Source organism: Prionailurus viverrinus, chromosome C1, assembly GCF_022837055.1.
Source record: "Prionailurus viverrinus isolate Anna chromosome C1, UM_Priviv_1.0, whole genome shotgun sequence".
Classification (NCBI taxonomy): Eukaryota; Metazoa; Chordata; class Mammalia; order Carnivora; family Felidae; genus Prionailurus; species Prionailurus viverrinus.
In genome coordinates, this window is record NC_062568.1 from 91247155 (window position 1) to 91268772 (window position 21618).

The 21618-nt window shown below is 40.6% G+C and overlaps 1 protein-coding gene across 7 annotated transcripts in view; it reads right to left on the bottom strand.

Moving 5' to 3' along the window:
• The window catches only part of MGAT5 (alpha-1,6-mannosylglycoprotein 6-beta-N-acetylglucosaminyltransferase), a 334676-nt gene that overhangs the window by 111256 nt on the left and 201802 nt on the right, over window positions 1-21618 (bottom strand). For all 7 annotated transcript variants that reach the window (XM_047869764.1, XM_047869769.1, XM_047869763.1 and 4 more), the window contains 4 exons: window positions 9851-9922; window positions 7543-7704; window positions 3995-4164; window positions 593-727 (listed from right to left, as the gene is read on the bottom strand). In XM_047869764.1, the coding sequence (XP_047725720.1) occupies window positions 593-727; window positions 3995-4164; window positions 7543-7704; window positions 9851-9922 (539 nt within the window). The remainder of the gene's footprint in view (window positions 1-592; window positions 728-3994; window positions 4165-7542; window positions 7705-9850; window positions 9923-21618) is intronic.

Genomic DNA, 21618 nt, shown 5'->3' on the forward strand with positions numbered 1-21618 from the left:
GCCATGCTTGTGCACGATGTAAAATCATTTCAAACAAAAAAACATGGCCCCATTCCCACACTGCAGAGAACAATGGGTTCTTCTCCGAAGTGATAAAGGCGGTGCACTCAAGTCATGCTCAGCAGGGGTCTTGTCCTAAAAAGTGCAAGACCCCAGCATTCAGACAACGTATTCACAGCTTTCTCTTCCAAAAATGACAAACTGATGAGGGAAAGGCAAAGAGAAATGAGTCATCCTCTCAAATCTGAGGAGCACAAGAAGTGACATTTTCCACGTTTTATCCGAATTGTTACTTAAACAAATGAGAATGGCGTAGGCACACTGAGAGAGGTAAGCTGAGCATCAGGGAAGGTAAAGAGGAAGTTGGACCCTTTCTGTTCTCTAAAAGAAATCAGTGAAAAGAATGAATAGCCTTTGAAAGTATAAAGTCACTGTGGAAAATCTGAATTTCAATTAGGAATGAGAAACCTGCTCCACACTATCCAAAAGATAATATTTGGTAAGCTTTTTCTGTCTGTAACCATGTTACCCTTGTTAAAAAAATAAAAAATAAAATAGCTCTATAAACTTTAGGACAGCATGTAGCACTTACTGGTAGTGAACCCAGGATGGTCCAAGAGTTTTCTTGAATTGAGCAAGTCCCACAATATCAATATAAATGAGCTCAACGATTCTGTCTCCTACAGTTGGGCAGCCAGATCGGTTTCCTACAACCTTCTTCATTATTCTAGGAAAAGGGCACAAGAGAGGAAACATAAAAAAAATAATTTATTTCAAGCTAACTACACTTAGCAACATCAATACCCAAATATACCTCCCAAGAATTTTGTCGGGGAGGATGGCATAGCCTGTCCCAATCTGCTGCCTATCCAAATTCTACCCACTCATCAAGGCCTATCCAGAGCCCAGATTCTGACTCTGGCAAAAGCAAATGGTGAGGCGCTCGCGCTCGCGCGCGCGCACACACACACACACACACACACACACACACTTTGAAACTAAGGAAGAGCTGGCTCTGAATCTGTCTCTACTATCTAAATCCACTAGCAGCTGTGAGATTTCAGACAAGTCACTAACTTCTCTGGGTCTTTCCTTCTCATCAAAAACAAACAAACAAACAAAAAAACCCCAACCTACCACAAAACAGGATTTGTTACAGAAAAGACAGTAAGATAGCAACCTGTCAGAGATTCTTTGGGTGGTTACATGAGGCATTAAGTAGAAAGTGCCTAATGTATATCAGATACTCGTTGAGTTGTGACTCTCACTTTCCCCCACATAATCTGTTCTCATTACTCCAGACCATACTGAACTCCTAAATGTCCATTTCTAGCTGCTACAATATAAACTTCTATACTGTCTTATATTGTTTCCTATTTTTTTTCTGTGTCAAATTTTCCTTCCAAGTAGACTGTATTACATACCTGGCACCATGGTTTATGGTTTTTCACTACCCTTTCTTTCATCCACCCATCTCCTCACCCATCCACAGAAACCCACCCTTGCATTGAGAGCACCCGCGTACCTGATTGTATGCCAACTTCAGATGCAGGAGAAAAAAGTGCTAACCAAACTACACTGCCATTCACCCAAACATCAGTCATCACTGGTGCCTTTTATCCCTGCCCACACCCCATAACTGTCCTTCACCGAATTATGGCAGTCCTACTTCAAAGGAGGGCTCTGCTCTGCAGCTCCACACTGACACTGCTTCAGGCACCCTTCGCCTGTCATCTGGCCTACTGACCTTACGAGGCTGTGTATTTCTTCCCGAGAATTTGAAAATACTTCTGTACACAGCCAGGTAGTGAATCCTCTCATCTTTGCAGACCACGTGTTCTCTGCCTCAACTACGCAACTCGGCCCTCATAGAATAAAAGCAGTCTTAGGCAATGCATAAACAAACAATCTGTGTGGCTGTGTTCCCATGGAAACTTAGTAACAAAAACAGGCAGAGAACTGCATTTGGCCCGCTGAGCCAGAGTTGGTAGACTCCTGGTCCACCTTGTCTCTTTAGGGGTTCCCAAACTTGTCTGCACATTGGCATTACCTGGAGACATCAAGATACTCATGCCTGTGTCCTATCCCCAAAGATTGTGATTTAATTAGTCTGGGACATAGTCTGGGCTCTGGGAGTCTATAAAGATCCCCAGGTGATTCTAATGTGCAGGCATATTCAGGAACCGTTGCTCTATGTTGTGCCCATAATTCTCTTCTTAAATAAAACACATCTGGTCCCATCACCAATGCTTAAAGACCTCTATAGACTTCTTGACCAACAAATTAAGTCTCTGCCTGGTAGGCCCTTATTAAGCCTTTTCTGATCTCCCTAGGAAGCAATTGTCCCTAGGGATCCCACATTCTCCATTTATTCACCCATTCATTCATTCATTCATTCACCCCATCTCTCATTTGCTCAGTAAATAGTCACGAGCATCCAATGGGTGCCAGGCACTATTCTAGGTGCCACATACACCATAGTGAGCAATATTCAGTTTCTGCACTCCCTTGGCTTACATTCTAGCATTCATGCCTCAATTAGACTAATCACAGTGCAATTAGTGTAATTATTATATAATATATTAGCTGTGATTACCAAAAGATTGGCATTTCCTTGAACACATGCTGGTCATCTCCTTACATCCCAGAGCAAGAACTAGTGCACAGAGAGCACTAATGAACGACTACTGAATGTACGAATGCAGCTACTTCATGGGTCATGTACACAACATGTTTTAAAGTAAGCAGGAGGCAGCACGTGGAAGGGACAAGGGTGGTGTTTAGGGGTTCAGAAGATCTCAGGTTGATCTAGATCCGAAAGAAGCATTGTAGTACAGTGGTCAAGCACACAGTCATAGGATAAAACTCAAATCCTAGCTCTCTCACATGTTTTCCACGTGACCTTGAAAACCTCAGTTTCCTCATCTTTGAAATGCAGAAAGCAATGGGACTTATTTCCAAAAGTTTGTGCTAAGGGCTGAGTAATATAGAATACATGAAATGCTCAGTATCTGATGCACAGTAGGTGCTTGACAAATGTTGGCTGTTACCAGTCATCATCAATATTCCAGTTGTCATAACTGTTGACACTACACTAATGCCCTTATCATGGTTTTAGCATATAGAACTCATTTAAAATATGACACTGTATCATCTTGCTGATATTACTGCTTTCACCTCAACACTGCCATGTATCAGGTGTGTGGACTTTGGACCTAACACGTGGCCTCTCTGGGCATCAGTACCCTGGACAATAAAGTAGACGCAGGGTGGGATATATTTTAACACCCTTCCAGCTCTAGAATGTTCTCTCAAGGCATTTCATCTGGAACATTTGACACTGCAACACAATCACTTGGCTGCTGGGTAGAAAGTCTCCGTGGGCAGCTATCCAAAAGGAGTGAAGGGGGCTATAAGCATTCCTGCCTAGCCAGCTGTGTCAATCTAAAAAGAGATTAAGAGAGGGCTAAAGCCAGAAGTAGGTTTCAGTGAAACAGAAAAGCCAGGTAGAGTGAACAGAGTCAGACTAGAAAGTTGGCTTTACTGAAAAAAAGGATGGAATCAGAGCTTTCAAGAAACTCATTCTACCCAAATTAAATTATAAAAAAGGAATCTGCTCTGTTTTAAGATTTAGAAAGCTTGAAGTTGAGTAGGGAGTGGTATGAATTTCAGCAAGAGACAGGGAATTAGGAAAGTCAATAATGTTTTCTGGTGCACATGTTGGAAGCACCTGTAATAGCAAAGAATAAGCTCCTTAGTTTGAATTTTCTGGCATTCATTTATGAAGCCTCTGGAGCCTGCAGCTACAATGAAAACATATTATCTTTTTCACAGTGTATGTATTTAGCTCCTGAAAATAATCTTCTTATCTCCTGTTTAGTGAATTATCACTTTCATTTTCCTCCACAAGAAATTACACACTAATAGAGGGCTTTAAGAGTTTACAATTTCTTTTTTGTATTCTGATTTTAAAATTGAAAAGTAATCTCCTTACTCCTTGAGCTCAGCCAGTGAAGCTGAAATCCTAATGTCATGGCCCAGTAAGTACAGAGATGTAATTAAATCACTCCACTGAACTAATTCACCAAGAGGGCCACCACTGAAAGCTGTCTCTGCTATCTTAAATCCAGATTCCTTAGTCAGGAGTCCCAGGTGAACAAGGACCTGAAAAAAACAAAACAAAGGAGAGGCATATATTGATTCCTACTGAACCGAGTACAAACTCCATAGTAACACACCAAAAGCAATCAACCAATTCTAAAGTATTGTTTACGTTCTAATGAAATAATGTGCCGTAACATTTTTCTACAAAGTACCCCAAAAATGGAAGGAAATAAAGTCACTACTGCCCTTTCTATGGCTATGAATAGGAGATATGGACAATCTGTTTTGAAAAATAAGGATATATTTGGAGAATCAGAATTAATGGAGAGTAAGACAGAGCAATAAAATATCGTTTTAACAATATTGGTTTTTTTTTTTTCCCCCACAGCTGGGATATTTTTAAGGTTTTAACATAAAAAATTTCAAACATATCCCAAATCAGACATGACAATGTAGTCAATTCCAACATACTCATCACATAAATTTCACAGTTATTAACTTATGGCAAATCTTATTTAATGTATACCCTTCATTTTCTCCCAACCACTATAGCTTATGGTGAAGCAAATCCTAGAGAAGATACCGTTTCATCTGCAAATATTTCAGTTTGTATCTCTAGAAGGAAAAAATCTTCAGTTAAAAATATAACGGTAACATCACTATCACCCCTAAAAAACTATTAATTCCTTGATATCATTCATTTTCCAGCTAATGTTTATACTTCCTCAACTGTTCCTTTTTTTTTTTTTTTTTTTCTCCCAAGGGCAGTTTTTAGAGTCAGAAGTCAAATAAAGTACATAAACTGTTAATTGTCTCATTTACGTCTTAGGCTTCTTTAACCCCATCCTTTGGGGGTGGGGAGAGTTGTCATTTATTTGTCCAAGGGACTGGGTAGTATTTCCAGTAGAGTCTCTTACACTTTGGATTTTGCTGATTATACACCAGACTCTTCCATCCCTTGTATTTATAGTAAATTAGTAATTAGATCTGCAGGCCTGATCAAACTCACATTGGATGCTTCTGGCAATACTACTGCATCGGTGGTGCTGTGTACTTCCGCCAGTGGGGACATCGCGTGTCTCTGGTGATGTTAGCAGCTACTGATGATCACTAACTAGATGCATTAATCCACAGGGGTCGCAAAATGGTCATATTCTATCACTCCTTCTGTACTTACTAGCTAAAACATCCCCCTCTCCATCAACTATTTGGTTCTGTTGAAGTATAGTTTACATAGAAAAAGCCTGGTAAGTACTTGACTCTTGCCCTTCACTTACCGGTTTTTAAATCACCAATTTGCTCTTTAGCATACTCTAAAGACCATCAGTGAAATTTTTTAAAGGTGTCATTATCAAATCATGGATAGAAGTATATTTGATGCATTTCAATAAACCGTAGTTATAATCCTTATGGATTATCACATTGTCCCTTCTTGCCAATGGGAGGCTGTTCAAGTTGGCTTCTAAGTTCTTCTGACTTAGTTCTAGTAGGCTTGGAGAGTTACTTTGCTCTCTGGTATGACAGGTGTCCCAAGCTCATCATGTACAACTTCTATCTCAGACCTTCACCAACAATTTTTCCAAGAACCTCTTATACCATCCAGTGGAGATGATATCCAAAGTTCAAGGTCTGGAGACTAGGGGACTCTGGTTGATCAGTGTCCATAGCCTTTTTCGATGGACATAGCTGGAAATTTATGTCTCCTCCAGGATAAAACAAATCATAAATTCATTCTGGTACTTCCCCTTCAAACTCAGGATTATAGGATCTTTACACAACATTACCTTACATATGTTATTTCCTCTCTCCCACACTGAAAATCCCACTTCTCAAGGATACTAATGTAAGTATTTTGCTTTATTCTAATATGCTCAAGGGATTCACAATGAGAATATCTACACCATCACCAATTACACAATTAGTAAAACTCTTAAAATATTTTGCAATTTTTTGGTCCTTTGTGATACTCCTTCAGAAATGCTGACTGACTGTGCTCTAGTCACTAAGAACAGCCCTTCTCTGTGTGTTTACTGCAAAACTGAGTATGTAGTCAGTTCACGTTTTCTTTTCCTAGTAATTTTTAGGTACGGTTTTCTTGTAGTGAAATTTTGTTTTACACCATGTAAAATGCTTCTAGCACCAAATCTACAAAGTAAGATGTGTTTAGATAAGTCTAGTTTCTATGCCTCCATGCTAGTCCCTTTCCCCATATTTGACCCTTTTTATTGTGGTACAACATATGCTAACACAAAATTTAACGTTTTAATAATTTTTAAGTGTATAGGTGAGTGGCATTGAATACATCTACAATGTTGTGTAACCAACACCATTATCCATCTCCTTTATTTTTAATTTCATGGTTTATCCTTCTATTTTTAACAATATGAGGAAGCATAAATGTAATACTATAGGTCATGTGTGCGTATGTACAAAACTTTACGTATACTTGTAGGTATACAGATATATACAATTCTTCCTTTTAAAAATAATGTTCACATTTCTCCACCTAATATTTATTCCTCCAACAATATATCCTAGAGATTACTGCATAGGATTATATAAAAATACTCTATTTCTCACAGCTCACTTGGAATTTGGACCTCATACTCTTCTACAGAGGACTATTTGGTACCTGAACATTTGGAACTGCTGTCTCATAAACTCAAGGAATCTAAACTAAATGGAAGCAATAAAGTATGACTTGGGGTTCCACAAGTTCATCTGTATTTCCTTTTCTTGAGGATATCAAATTAGTTAAATTAGGAATACCAAAGTCATTTTTAATTAATTTTTATATGCGGATACTAAAGACTGTTTAATTTGCTCTGCTGTTTGTCATCTGAAGAGTTAATCTAAAGCCAAGGCCACTGAACCTATAACTAACAGGGTATAAAATCCTTCACGCTCAGGGTTATTCCAGAGGTTTTCGAATCAAGTCCTCATGAACTTCAAACAAACTGCCTCTAGTTTAATTGACAGCATCTCTCTCTCTCAGTAACATAAGCCCAAGTACCAAGCCAACGTAGCAGCAGTGGAACTTACCAGTTGCCCAAACCCCAGAACTGACAAATACCCCAAACAGGAGACTGCCATTATAATGGAACAGCCCGCTCTCCAAGGCTGTACCTGGGTAGAGCCAAGAGGGTTAAGTCTCCTGATGCCACAGGAGGAGACAGTCAGGATGGTTCAGAGGGAAATCTTACAGGCAGAGATTCCTGCTTGGCTTCACCCAAGAAACATGTGTGCTGGTCCCTGGTAAGCAGGATTATTTTAACTGGGGAGAGGAAAGCCCAAAAATGGCTGTACAAGACACTGAGCAGATTCGCCCTGAGGGAATATCACTGGAGACATGACATTCCTCTTAGTCTTGTTTCCAAGCAAAATCCGATTTTAAAAGAAAACTGGCATCTAACTGAACTGAATTAATCAGAAGCTCACTTTCTTCCGCTTTCTCTTTTCAAGATTCTGCTTTTCTGCCAGGGACTTGATTGCTTGGATCCATGCATCAGCCATTCGCCGGATCCGGAGTCTCATCCACCGGAATTCTTCATGCTTTTTCATCATGCTGTAGAGAATATTAAAATCTGTACGGATTTCCGCCTAGAAACAGAAATTTAATAAAAAATGAACAGAAGATAAAAAGTCAGAAAGCATAATAGTTGTCATGATGTGACATTTGAAAACTTGAAAGAGATAGTCAATTAAATATAGGGCTTCAAAAGTGAGGCTTGTCTGCTGCACAGCTTTACTTTAAGGCCCCAGGATTACAAATGAAAGGCCCCTGACTGCTGATATGCTGTAAGGGACATCATTAAAAAATTAGAAATTGAGAAAGGCAGCACAGTCATTGCAAAGCCCTGAGTTATATTAAAATGCCTTTTTATTTTATTTTTTTTTACAAATGGTATGCTTGATGTACCTTGAAATTCTCCACACCCGAATTTATCACCCCTTGGATCTACTGAGAGGCAGCAGACTCCAGGAAAAAGTAAAATCAATTCATAACAGGCTTGTTGGCATTATGGGGGTGCCAAAAAGCCTTCTTGTGTCCACAAAGTCAAGCAGGGGACAAATGCTCATCTTACAGTTTTGTCCCAGTCCCAAACAAACAAAAGTTCATTATTTTCTAAGGACTTTAAAGCCAGGAATACCATTTTCCTACCACAGCTAAATAAAATTTAAAATTCAGGGGGCACCTGGGTGGCTCAGTCAGTTAAGCATCCGACTTCGGCTCAGGTCATAATCTTGCAGTGTGTGAGTTCAAGCCCCGCTTGTGGCTGTGTGCTGACAGCTCAGAGCCTGGAGCCTGCTTCAGATTCTGTGTCTCCCTCTCTCTCTACCCCTCCCCCACTAATACTCTGTCTCTCCCTCAAAAATAAATAAACATTTTTAAAAAATTAAAAATAAATAAATAAAGTTTAAAATTCAGGAAGAATAATTTAAAAGCCAGGAAGAACATTTTTCTAATGTAGTTGGATACAACCAGTGACTGAAATAACAGAAAAACAGTAACACTTGTATTTATTTCATCTAACATGTAGAACATGCTAACTCCCTCTCTCAGGAGTCATCACACTTCATTCTGAAAACTCACCTGATCCCTCCTTGACCCAGCCATCTCCCAAGATTCTCACAGTCTACAGCATGGGTCAGCAAACTGTGGCTTGGGGGCCAGATCCTCATCCTCCTTGCTGCCTATTTTGGTAACCTAAAGTTCCACTGGAACATGGCCATGCCTGCTCATTTATATCCTGTCTATGCTGCCCTCTGTACTCAAGGTCAGAACTAAGCCATTCCAACAGAGACCTTACGGCCTGGTAAGATGAACATATTTACCATCTGGTCTTTTTAAAAAAAAAAATTTTTTTTTAACGTTTATTTATTTTTGAGACAGGGAGAGACACAGCATGAACAGGGGAGGGTCAGAGAGAGGGAGACACAGAATCTGAAGCAGGCTCCAGGCTCTGAGCTGTCAGCCCAGAGCCCGACGCGGGGCTAGAACTCACAGACCGCGAGATCATGACCTGAGCCGAAGTCGGCTGCTTAACCGACTGAGCCACCCAGGCGCCCCTACCATCTGGTCTTTTACAGAAAAACTCCGCTGATCCCTGGTTTAAAGAATAAAGACTTAAGCTTTTGGGGTGACACAGAAAACCTTTCACAGTCACTCGTGATCTTTTCAATCTCATCTTCCCCCAAACCATCTTCATCCAAACCCCTATGGCCTCGTCCACTGAACCATGCTCTACTCCCTGAAAACCAACTCTTGCACGTGCACCTTTCTGCTGCACATCAGACACACCTTCCTCTCCCTGATCTACTATGAACTCACTCATCATTTGGAATTCAGCTCTAAAGACACTGTCTCTTTGTGGACCCGTCCTAAGCCCTGAAGGCTAAGATCATCACTTCCACATTCATTTCCACCGGACTGTCACTCAGCATTCGCACAGGTGCGGACATTGTTTTCAACCATCACCTTCATTAGGTCACACAGCGCCCCCACATCTGACACCAGGTCTTATTCCTATGGGTAGCATATCACTCAGGAACCCTCAGAGAATTGCTCAATAAACAGACACTACGGCTTAACTGATTTGACCATCCAAATTTGCACAGGCCTGCGGATACAAGTTCTTCAGTTTACCATTATTTCAGGTTACAGTTGGCATTTCTAGAAGAGTTCACACGTATTACTTAGCATCAGAACCACATTGTAAGCCTAGTTCCCAACATCCCAACTCACCAATGAATTATGATCAGCTTCTTCATAGGGATTTTTTGCTCTCCAAGGTAAATGAGGACACCAGTTTTCAACCTGAAAAATACATCGGAGACATTAAGTATGCTGGTTCACCTGGAAATGAACTCATGTATGAACAAAGCACCATGCACCCTTCCTGGCACATGGTGAGCACTACATTTAAGTGGTTATTACTACTATCAGTCAGACTTTCATGATTTCATCTAGTAGTACAGAGACAGGTGCCCCCTCAGACGAAACAATAATAGCAAAGGTCTTGTGGAACCCACAGTCCACAATTTACATCTGTCCTTCAAAGTACTTCACAGCGACTGATTCCTTCACCGGGTAAGCCTCACGTGTCTCTACCAGAAGGAGAGGGGGTCTTACGGCAGAAAGGGACAAGACTGAGATTGCAGGGGAATGAGAATGGAAGGCAGGAATGATTCATTATCTGCTGTGGCATGTCTGGAAAGGAAACAGCAGGGCATTTTAGGCACGGAGCTCAATCTTTTATCTCAGAATTAGGAAACCAGCTGATCGTTTAAGGCTAATTGATCAAGGCTTTCCCTCATTTTCTGGCTGTTCACTGCACACTATCTCATCTCAAGGAAGAGGATGGTAAAAACTATTGGAGAAAGAGATCAAAGGAAAAAGGATAAAAAAAAAACACCTCAGTAATCTTGTGAGAGCCATTCTAGAAGATGGACTGCTCTGTCAAATGCACAAAAGTTGAGAGAGTTGGGGGAAAGAGGAAAAGGTTTTACAGAAATTACTTCAAAAAGGTTATGGAAGAAAAGTAGGCAAAAATCACCATTTCTAATAAAAGAAAAAAGAGAACTGCACTGACTAATCTTGCTGGCCATACAATTCCAAGGTGGCACGTTACCCACGTACAAATATGCAGTGAGATTATTAAAGATGTTTAAGAAAGAGCCATGTAAAGTATTTTTTTCTACAATTTTTCTCTGGTGAGATGGACTTGTAGGAACAGAGCAAGTGGGCAGGGGGCACTCGGAGGGCCAGCGAGCAGGCAGGTACACGTACAGCCACTGCCTTGGAGGTCAGTGACACAGGCTCGGTCGGGATGGTCTGCCCTCCAGCCCTGCATGTGTTTTCAAATAAACACAGCAGTTTCCCTAATCTAGAAATTGCTCTTAATGCAAGGTGATTTTTACTATGACCAAAATAACTGGGTGATTTGCATAAAGCCATCTGCCGCTGCAAATGAAGTGAAAGCAGTAAGTGGAGGGGAACAAAGCTTGGGGGAGGGTGGAATCCCTGGATAGGAAAAGAGCAATATTCTCTTTTTTTTCTTGTGGCATAAAATTAGACTCTACCATATTTGTGAATGACTTCAGAGACTCAAAAGGACTCCCCAGGAGGAAAGCTGAAATGGCTTCTACTCATAAAATACGAAAATACTAGCTTGCCTTGGATGCCCGTGTCTAATTACGGAGACCTTACAGCAATATCACCAGGAGAAGCAATATCTGGAGCTCCAGAAATGTGAAAAATGAGGCAAAATCAGCCGAAAAGCAGCCTGCAAGCAGATGAAGCCTCAGCTGGTCCCAGCAGCAGTGCAAACATCTGTACCTTGTATTCTTAGAGCAGAATGAATTATTTAATTCAAATTAAATTTTTGTAAATGCACTAAATAAAACATTGCTATGAAGCATATCTGCAACGTGAAGGCTTCGAATGGACCGCAGCTAGCATTTTCCATTGTGAGAGCTTCGTCCTCATACAAGAAGGATGACGACAACCAGAGCACAGATCTGAAGTCAGCCTCACACTAAGTCAGTCACAAAATGTTCACGGCAACACGTCAGGATAAAAAATTTCCCCACAAATAGCATAATAGGGAAAGATGAAACAAGACGATAAAGAAAGTCAACTGAAAGGAGAGGGATTAGCGAGACGAGATACTGATAAAGGAGAACACATTCCCTCCTCATTCTTCCGTCCTAAAAAGAACCTTCCAAAACTCCCTCTGATGAAAATACTGTCCAAGGTGATCTTCTGAAATATGACTTCGCTACAGAATATTCAAAACTTTAATTCCTCTTTGAAACTGATCACCCATCTCACTTCTTGTTACTCTAAATCACTGGGTAATATTTTGCAAGGCTTCAAGGGCATCCCTGAAAGTGCAGAATATGGAGTCAGTGTATTGTAGCTTTTAGCAAGGCATCTTTCTGCTACATGTTCACTCGTAATGGAGGACAAACCAATCATGAACATCTTGACACCTAATGAAGATAGTGGGGTTTTAAGGTTGCTGTTTTTGTACACAGTGATAGGGTGACTGGCCAACAAAATAATTAAATTATACATAAACCTATTTCTCCATGGGGAGAAAAAAACACTTTCTTTTCCCCCTGAAACCTCAGAGGATTACCAAGATTGGAAGCAAGCCAGTACTGGCAATAACTCTAAGTACTGAAACAAAGAGCCTTCAAATGAGCAAAATTTTCCTAAATAAGAGTGTCATTAATAACACTCAGGGAAAATCTTGCTCAAGGGTAATAACTCAACCTCCTAATCCCTAATTTTGTTTTCTGCCTGATTTACCTGGGGCCGTTTAAGGAGTCTAACCCCCTAGCAGGGCATCCTACCAAGAAAGCTGGACCCCAGCATGAGCCCACTGCTTTCCTGGTGTGGATGATTTCTAGTCCAAATCATTCTTACCAACTCTTCTGTTCTCAGAACCCTCAGGGCCTGCATCGGCCTGCTCCCTTTTCCCACCCATTCCTTTGGCCATACCTTTCTAACTGTGACCCTGGGGGCCCTCCCTGGGACAGGATTTTGTATTTGCCCTGGGAGCAGGAACGCAGGATGTGGCACTGTCCACTCCCACCCCTGCCTGGCTCCTGGGCACTGAGGGAGCTCTTCCTCATGCCCACTTCCAAGGATAGTCCACAAATCACCACAGCACGTCTAAGAACTGAAAACCACCTGAGTTCATGGCAGTAGGCACACAAAAATCAATAGAGGAGCCAAACCATTATTCAAATAACCTTCAATTTGAAGGCAAACTCCTTTCACAGAACCAATCTTTTTAGTACACTATCTTCAGGCCACAAAATGAAGAGGAAGGAAAAACAGAAAAAGACCAACCATGCTAGAAATTTGGAATGCTAAAATGTATTCCACAGAGAGGGACCTATATATCACCTTTCTGGAATGAGGAGATACAAAATTAACTGATTTGATTTTTGACATGCCCCCTCCCAATGATGTAAAATTCTTTGATCTGAGAAGGTTTTGCAGCTTAATCACACACAACGTGAATAAAAACAAAGGCCCTCAATGGCTCAAGTAGGTCACGCTTACTTTCAAGGTCTGTAGTAGAATGGACAATTCATTATACTTAAGAAAAAAGAAATTACTGGTAGATACATTTACAACTCAAGTTAGATTTTATATATTTATTTTTTTAATGGTTACTTTTGAGAGAGAGAGATAGAGAAAATGAGCGGGGGAGGGGCAGAGAGAGAGAGAGGGAGAAACCAATCAGAAGCAGCCTCCAGGCTCTGAGCGGTCAACACAGAACCCGACCTGGGGCTCGAACTCACAGAATGCCAGATCATGACCGGAGCCAAAGTTGGATGCTTAACCGACCGAGCCACCCAGGTGCCCCTTGAGTTAGATCTTGCAAGAGAGAAAAGAAGTAATAAGATTACAGCAAAAACTAATAGGAGATTTAACACACAGATGCATGTATTTATGCATAACTGGTATAACTCTTTATAGTAACGTTCTACTCTTCTGAAAGAATAATGATGAGGCACTGTTACAGCCTCTTCTCTTGTGATTAATGTGAAGTGTTTTGCTCTAATGGATCACTGACATATAGAATTTCATGCTGTATTTTTCAGATAGTAAGTGCAATCAAAATTAAATGAGAAAAGTGCATAAGAAAGGTGAGCTTATCTCTGGATGATGGTGTTATGGGTGCTTTTCATTTTCTTCTTTATGCTAATCTGCACACGATGATTTTTTATAATGAATGTTTATTAATAGAATAATTTTTAAAGGAATGACATTATACAAGCATACATTTACTGAAGGTTTATAATAAGTGAAGGTCTCTGGGGAAAGAAACAAATAAGCTAGCATGCATTACATCATCTGAACCCCTGAAGAGCCCTGTGACACAGGCACCATCACCAGGTTACATGTGAGGAAATCAAGGCTCCAAGGGGTTGGGGACTTCCAGAGGTAAGCTCACCAGTGAGCTGCAGGGGTGGGTGATGAATGCGGCCTGCCTCTCCCCTGACCGGGACACATTACAGTCATTCTTAAAGGTCAACCTTCATGGAGAACAGATAGCTGCTGAGTAGGGAAAGAGCCCTGAATGTGGAATTAGCCAAAATGAATTCTGTGCCCAGCTCTACCAACAACTAGCATATAACCTTAAACCACTTGGCTTCTAAGTGTTCTCAACTACAAAATCAAGGAGCTGGCTCCACTCACCTCTTGTAATCCGACTGATTAAACTCTAAGATCTGGAAAAGATAATTTTACATCATCCTATGGGGCCAGTTGGTTATATATCCAAAGGATATAGTTGACTATGTATCTATTCATTTAATACCCTGACTATACATATATAGGCACACACATATACATACATGCATTTGTCATACTGATGACCTATCAAATCAAGTTACTCATTCAGATATATACTTAAAAAAAAAAAAAAAAGACTTCTCTATCCCACTACTCCCTACCCCACTCATTCCCCTTTCTCAAGTTTCAAAATGCCAATGAAAATGGTCAAAGATGTCTACACATCAGTAAGTGGTTTAGCTCTCCAGACTGGTCCTCTGCATGAAACACCTGAGCTGATTAATATTTTGGCCATACTGTTTGTTCAAAATGGTTGTGTATGGGGGACAGGCGAGGGAAAAAAGGATAAAAACAAAAGCTATACTGTCCTGGGAGCCAAGCACTAGGATAAGCACCTGATTACCTCATTTGGTCTTCAAATAATCCCTTGGGAAAGGCCGCTTATCATGCCAGATGAAGACACAGAACAGGAAGGACCCACAGCTGAGGACTGATACACCATCTGTCCTGCCCCAGAGCCTATATGCTTCATCCCCACGTGATGTGCACAGAAACCAGACCTCTGTGTCCTACACTCCCGCAAGCACGGTCTTCAATGTTAAAATATTATTGCCTAAATCTTTTATATAAAATCCTTCAAAACAAGTTTGCTCTGCTCCTACTGTGTGGCAAGTGCTATAAAAGCAATGAAAGCAGGAATGGCTCCCTGCTGGCAACTCTTGCCCCCAACGTCTGTTCTATACAGCAAGAGTGATTGTTTTAAAGCCTAAATTGGATCACATCCTACGCTAACTCAAACCCTTCAGTGGCTTTCTCCTTGCACTTAGAATAAAACACAGAATTCATACTGAGATCCTATAGAATTTCACCTCAATCCTTACGTTGCCTGCCTCACTCCCCCTTCTCTACACATGAGACCATCCTGGCAAGTCCAAACAGAACATTCCTACCTCACACAGCTTGCCAGATTCATGTGTATATATTGGGGGTGGGGGTGGGGGAAGGATACCCAGTTAAATCAGAATTTCAGATAATGATTTTTTTAAAGTACAAGTATGTCCCATGTAGTCTTTGTCACCTACTTAGAGTTTTAAAAAAATTACTCTTTACCCAAAATTCAACTATCATTGAGTACCCTGTATTTTACCTGGTAACCCTCAGGACTTGGGCATTTGCTATTCTTTCCATCTGAAACACTCTTCCTTCCAGAGAGTTCCATGTGTCAGTCCTTTACTTCCACACTATGCTCTAACTTCTCTTCAGAGAAGCCTTCCTGACCCACATACTTGACCACTCTGTGTCCTTACTCTACTTTTTTGTTTTTCCCCTTGGAACACTCACTACTTGTGCAAATTATATTCACAGTTTGAGTGGTGAACAATTCAAAGACATGACTTGAGCACTAAAGATATTCATGAGGATATGCTTTTCCACATATGTGGCATTTCCCCATTTTCACCACTTCATGAGAACCTTCCAACAATACAACCAAGGCAGGTGAGACAGGCTTTCCCTTGATCTCAGTGAAGAAGAACGCGATGGAAAGCTATAGGCAACATAGGTAGTTGTATCCAGGCAGGCAATAGAGCCTCATGTGTTTTCTAGAATATGGTACTATTGCCCCCTATCAAGGGAGGCAGGAATGTTTTCAGCAAAAAGTTCCAATGTGCAGGAGGGAGCCAAGGGCTGAGCAATCCAACATAGTTCTCTGGTGGTTAGGGAAGGGTAAGAACTTAAACCAAAGCTATAGTAAGTATTCCACGTGCCAAAAACTAGTAAGGTGCTAAAGACAGCATGTCATAGAGCTTCAAAAATCCATCCCAAATCACTGCAGGAAAAGCAGCATCAATCTTCCTTCACACAGGAGAGGCAGCAAATGAATTCCTCTGCAGCCAACCACACGGAGACGCACTGACATGCTTCCTATGACCAACCAGCTGTCTCCAGGTATGCTTCCTGCTGTGCAAGGCCCAGTGGCAAACTGGACCCACTGGGCTGCATCACACTTCGATAGCCAAAGGCACCCAATTTACACAAGTAGTCACATTCTAAACGTGGGTAGAGTTCCTCTTCTCTGTTCATGGGCAATTTTGCCTGAGGCATAGTTCCAGGCAAATAATGCTAAAGTGACAGTGAGAATAAAACATGGGCAAAAAAGCTGTGTCTTCTAATAAAACTGGTCCATTCCATTCTAACCATCCAATCTGAACCCCTGCAACGCCTCATACGTCTAATATGAAAGAGTATTATCTTCAATTGTTAATAAGTGCTTGAAATACCCCTGGCTTCACATCTCAAACTTAATGTTTTAACAGATTTTCAGTGCTACAAATTTCACATTTTTCTCAAGGTTAGAAAGGTGATAGCTGGGAGAAGTTAGAACAAATAAAACTTCTATTGCCTTTTTTTTTAAAAGCCTTTAAATAAAATATTTCATTCAATAAATATGTATGCCAGACACCATTATTTCTGTGAACAAGAGACAAAAATCTCCCCAGAGATTAATTTCCACGCACTTGTTTTTAATAATGGATGTTAGGGGCGCCTGGGTGGCTCAGTCCGTTAAGCATCCGACTCCGGCTCAGGTCATGATCTTGGGGTTGGTGAGTTCAAGCTCCACGTCGGGCTCTGTGCTGACAGCTCAGAGCCTGGAGCTGGCTTCAGAATCTGTGTGTCTCTCTCTCTGTCTCTCTGCCCCTCCCCTGCTCATGCTCTGTCTCTGTCTCTCAAAAAATAAATAAATGTAAAAAAAAATTAAAAAAAAAAATAATGGATGTTGATGGTCACCCCAGGACCTTTGAACTTATTGTTGCCACTGCCCACTTAACACCTCTGCCAGACATGTGCACCTCTTACTCTCTCACCTCCTTCAAATTGGTGCTCAAATATCATCCTGTCATCTTCTCAGTAGGGCATTTCCCTACTGGTCTATCTAAAACTGACACCATCAGAGCACCTGGCTCGTGTCAGTCGGTAGAGCATGTGACTCTTGATCTTGGCGTTGTAAGTTCGAGCCCCACGATGGGTGTAGAGATTACTTAAAAATAAAACCTTAAAAAAATAAAATAAAACCGACACCATCATTCCTCGTAAGCACTTCTTAGTACCCTCTCCTGTCTTATTTTTCTCTACGTCACTTATTGCAATCTAAAAGATATATATTTTACTTTTGCTTTTGGCCGTCTTCCCCTATAAAACATAACCTTAATGAGGAATGTTCACCTTTCTGTTCATTGTTATATCCCCCAGCACCCAGCAAAACCCAAGAGCAATGAAGGCTTCTGGCACCCAAACTGTGCTCTCCTACTAACAGGAACGAGTGATTCTTGAAGAAACGGCCAATTCCAGGTCTAGGGTAGAAATTGTGTAGGATGAATCTGGAAGATTTTGTCATACTAGATAAATAAAAACTATTAGAAACCATCAGAGTCATGTCAAAAGGATTCAGAAGACAATATTAATTGGCTCCCATTGGCCAAAGAAAGGGCAGTTTGAGAACCAGTAAGAAAATAATTGGAGTAGATTGAACATATCAAGTATGTTTCAATCAATGACTTCATAATGATAAAACCAAAAAGCATACAAACAAAATACTGGCCCAATGGAAGATGTTAGTAAACCAACAGAGACACAATGGTTCCTATATGAGCCGCCTCTCCTGGCAACTACATACTAGAGGAGGGGTCACCTCTCCTCATCAAGTATTCCTGGTATATTAAGAAGGAACCCATAATGAATTAATGAACCCAGGTGCCAATCATCAACAGGTGCTAACATCATAAAAACAGAGACACTGGGCACTGCGTGCCTCCTGAGAGAAGTAGACAATACCATCCATGGAGAAGTTTTGCAAAAAAAAAAAAAAAAAAAAAAAAAAAATTAAGTCTGACTCTGATCAGGTCTCAGACCTACCTATCAATTTACAGGAAATAAAGTGGGGAAAGAACCTGATTATACAATGACACAAGGATGTAATCATCAGAATTCAGAGTATAACATACTAAGACAAATGAAGAAGTTTCTTAAAAACAAAACAAACAAACAGAAAAAAAAGGGGGTGGGGAAAGAGATAGAAGGAAACCCTAAAATTGAAAAGAGACTTTAGAGACACCAACAATTCTAATGTATGCTCACTGCTTGAAACCCAGTTCAAATAAATAACCTTTAATTTACAAGACTGCCTAGAAAATGCAAACACTAACCTGGGACTATATGATATTAAGGAATTATGTTAATTTTAGATATAAGACGGTATTATTATCAGTTACACTGGGAGTAGATTCAGGATTTCAAGGAGACTTAAAGATGCATTTTGAAACATTCACAGATCCTAAGACCTTTGGATTTGCTTCAAAATAATGGACCAGCGGAGGGAGTAAATGAAATTGGCCATGAATTGACAACTGCTGAACTGAGTCATAGGTACATGGGACTTTGTTATATACTCTTCTCTTTGGTATGTTTGAAATTTTCCACATTAAAAAAGTTCAAAACATAAAAATTTTACAGTGATTTTATTGGCATGCAATAGAAATGGCAAGAGACAGTATTGAAAAGTTGGCAAAACACAAATTGGAGGCGACTGCACTGAAGCCCTGTCTGACACATGGGTTTCAAGGAAGGAGCCAAGGGGTGTTGGTGTGGGGTTTGCCAGTCTTGGAATTTTCCCTTCTAATTTTTGTTAAGGCGGCAGGCAGAGCAAGAATTCTAAGCACAAATGATGTCGTATGTGAAACTTACCAACAGGAGGCGTCACCAAGAAGATAAGCCTGGAGGAGTGGGGGGGAGTCTGAGCCCACAGAACCAACAGATCCGTTAGGGTGACTGACAAACACTGAGCTGTAGACTCAGGAACTGTTTTAAAAAAATCAATTTTCTAAGGATGCGTTAGAATTCAGGTAATAAGAGCAGCGAAAACACACAGATGAAAAAGGTACCAGTAAAGGCTGAGCTCAAAAAGTAGAAAGAAGATCATAAATTTCTGCCACCTGCTTTACTGCCAAGAAATATTATCTCACAGAAAGGGGATTTCCCATCTCAAATGGTTACACGTTTAAAAGGTATGTGTTGGTATTCTCAGGCAACAGTCTAGTGATATTTTTAAAGAACTCCCTGACCTGTCCCAAAATGTTACTTATGTTTTTTCATTCAGGTTTTCTCCCGCAACCGAAACAGTCAATTCTTCATCGCTGCCCACTCTGACAAATTAGTCTATGCAACACCATTTCTAAGTTATCTCTAGCAGCCAACACAGCCCATAAATCCAAATCATTGTACTGGTTATTAGGATTTCATTTCATGCTCGCATTCACAAACATTTAAGCTTTCAACCTTTGCTGTTGGGCATTAATCTTGGCATTAATCAAGGGATTAAGTACGCTGAATTTAAACTCAAGGTTAATAGCATACTCAGCCAATATTAGTTTTACATATTGCCAAGGGAAAACAGAAAGAGGCAAAGACCTTTCTGCCTGTTGTTCGTGAAATAGAAGACACAGATTGATGAGTAAGGCATGAAATTGCTTCTTTTGTTCCTTCATGAAGGAGTGTCACACACCTACATACACACACATACACACACACTCATTAGTCCAGCCCAAATTGGCATTTGAAGCAACAGGCTTGTATAAATCCTAAGATCCAGCCATCGATTGCTGGGTAATTTGCTTATTTCCGAGCAACTATACATGCAAAGGCAACATAAGTGTTTAAAAAAAAACAGCACAAACAAATTAAGAAGTCTAGAAGGGTATGATAGTTGCTAGTTGCTAGAATAACTGTGTAAAGAGAAGAAGAAAACTGTGTGGGTGTCAGGTATATCAGCATCATCTATCAATGTAATATCAAGAGAGGTAAAGAAATTCATTCTAAATTTCCTAAAATCTGTTAGCAGTAAAAGGCCCTACAGAGAGCTAAGTTAATATACCTGAAACAATGACAGAGTAATTACTTTATAGAGCCTTGTCTCTATGAGGGGAATAGTTACATGGCTCGCAAAAACAGATACAGAGAATAAACTGCCCGATGATCTGGAAATGCAAGGCTGCCTAATGAATCATTCATTCACTGTCACCACTAGGAATGGCTGAGCACCTGGTTTTCATGAGTTACATCCTCAGAAGAATCAGTGCTGTTTCTCCTTTTGAGGGAGGGTATCAAAATTTTGAGTATTCAAAAACTAGCAATGAAGATTCATTAATTCAAATTAGCTCAAATAGAGAGCCATATTTCAAACACAACAGGCTTGGAGCATAGAAGTGAATGCAAAGTCAAAGGTAGTAAATCACTTATTTACCTGAGTTCAGTTTTCCTTTGACATGAAGGGGCAACAGTAACACCAAGTGCAGAAACACTAAGCACTTGACCTCTCTGAGCCGCTCTGATTTGGCTATTACTCTGAGCGGGGGAGAGGTTTAAGTGAGGTTGTACATTTGAGGTGTCTGGCCTACAGTGGGGCTCAGTAATGTTTCATTCTTCTCCTAATGTCTTCCACCAAACAAGGGCAACACCAAACTCCTTACCACCACATCCAGTCCCTAGTCCAGTGTCAGACACATAGCAAGCATCTGTGGGAATAATGTGGGGAAATATTGATGGTTGCACTTTCTGGGATTTACTAAGAAAGACGTGTAGACTGCAAGTTGGTGAGGGTACAAGCACAAGTTTACAGCCCCATAATTCAGTGGAAGTTGGCACATGGAGACGACCCAGGGGAAGAAAAATGAAGGCAGAGTGCCACCTCCTAGGACGGGGCTGAATCTCAAAGCCTCAATTCAACTGGTGACTGACCGTTGTTACTTCAAGTCCTTTTTTTTTATCTGTCAAAGCTCTGAGGTTAAACACAGAGATAGAAGCCAGAACTGGCTCTTCAAGAAGGATTAAGAGGAAAAGTCACTGGTACATCTGTTGATCAAGTAAACAAATCAAATGAAGATGTCTCTCTTAATTGTCTTTCCAATTCCAAGAGAAACCTGGCATATGATATGTGGTTAAATGAAGTAACAAAAAAAAGAAGGAAGGTTTCAAGAAAGCAAGAGGGAAAACAAAACAAAAGCAGAGACCAGAAACCAGATGCTGTCCAGGATTTTTAAAATACTAGCACAGAATTAACTGGCTTTAAAAACCACCTCTAGTCATTCAGATTAACGACGGCAGGGACGCAATGTTCTTCCAAAGGGCCAGCTCACAGCTCCAAT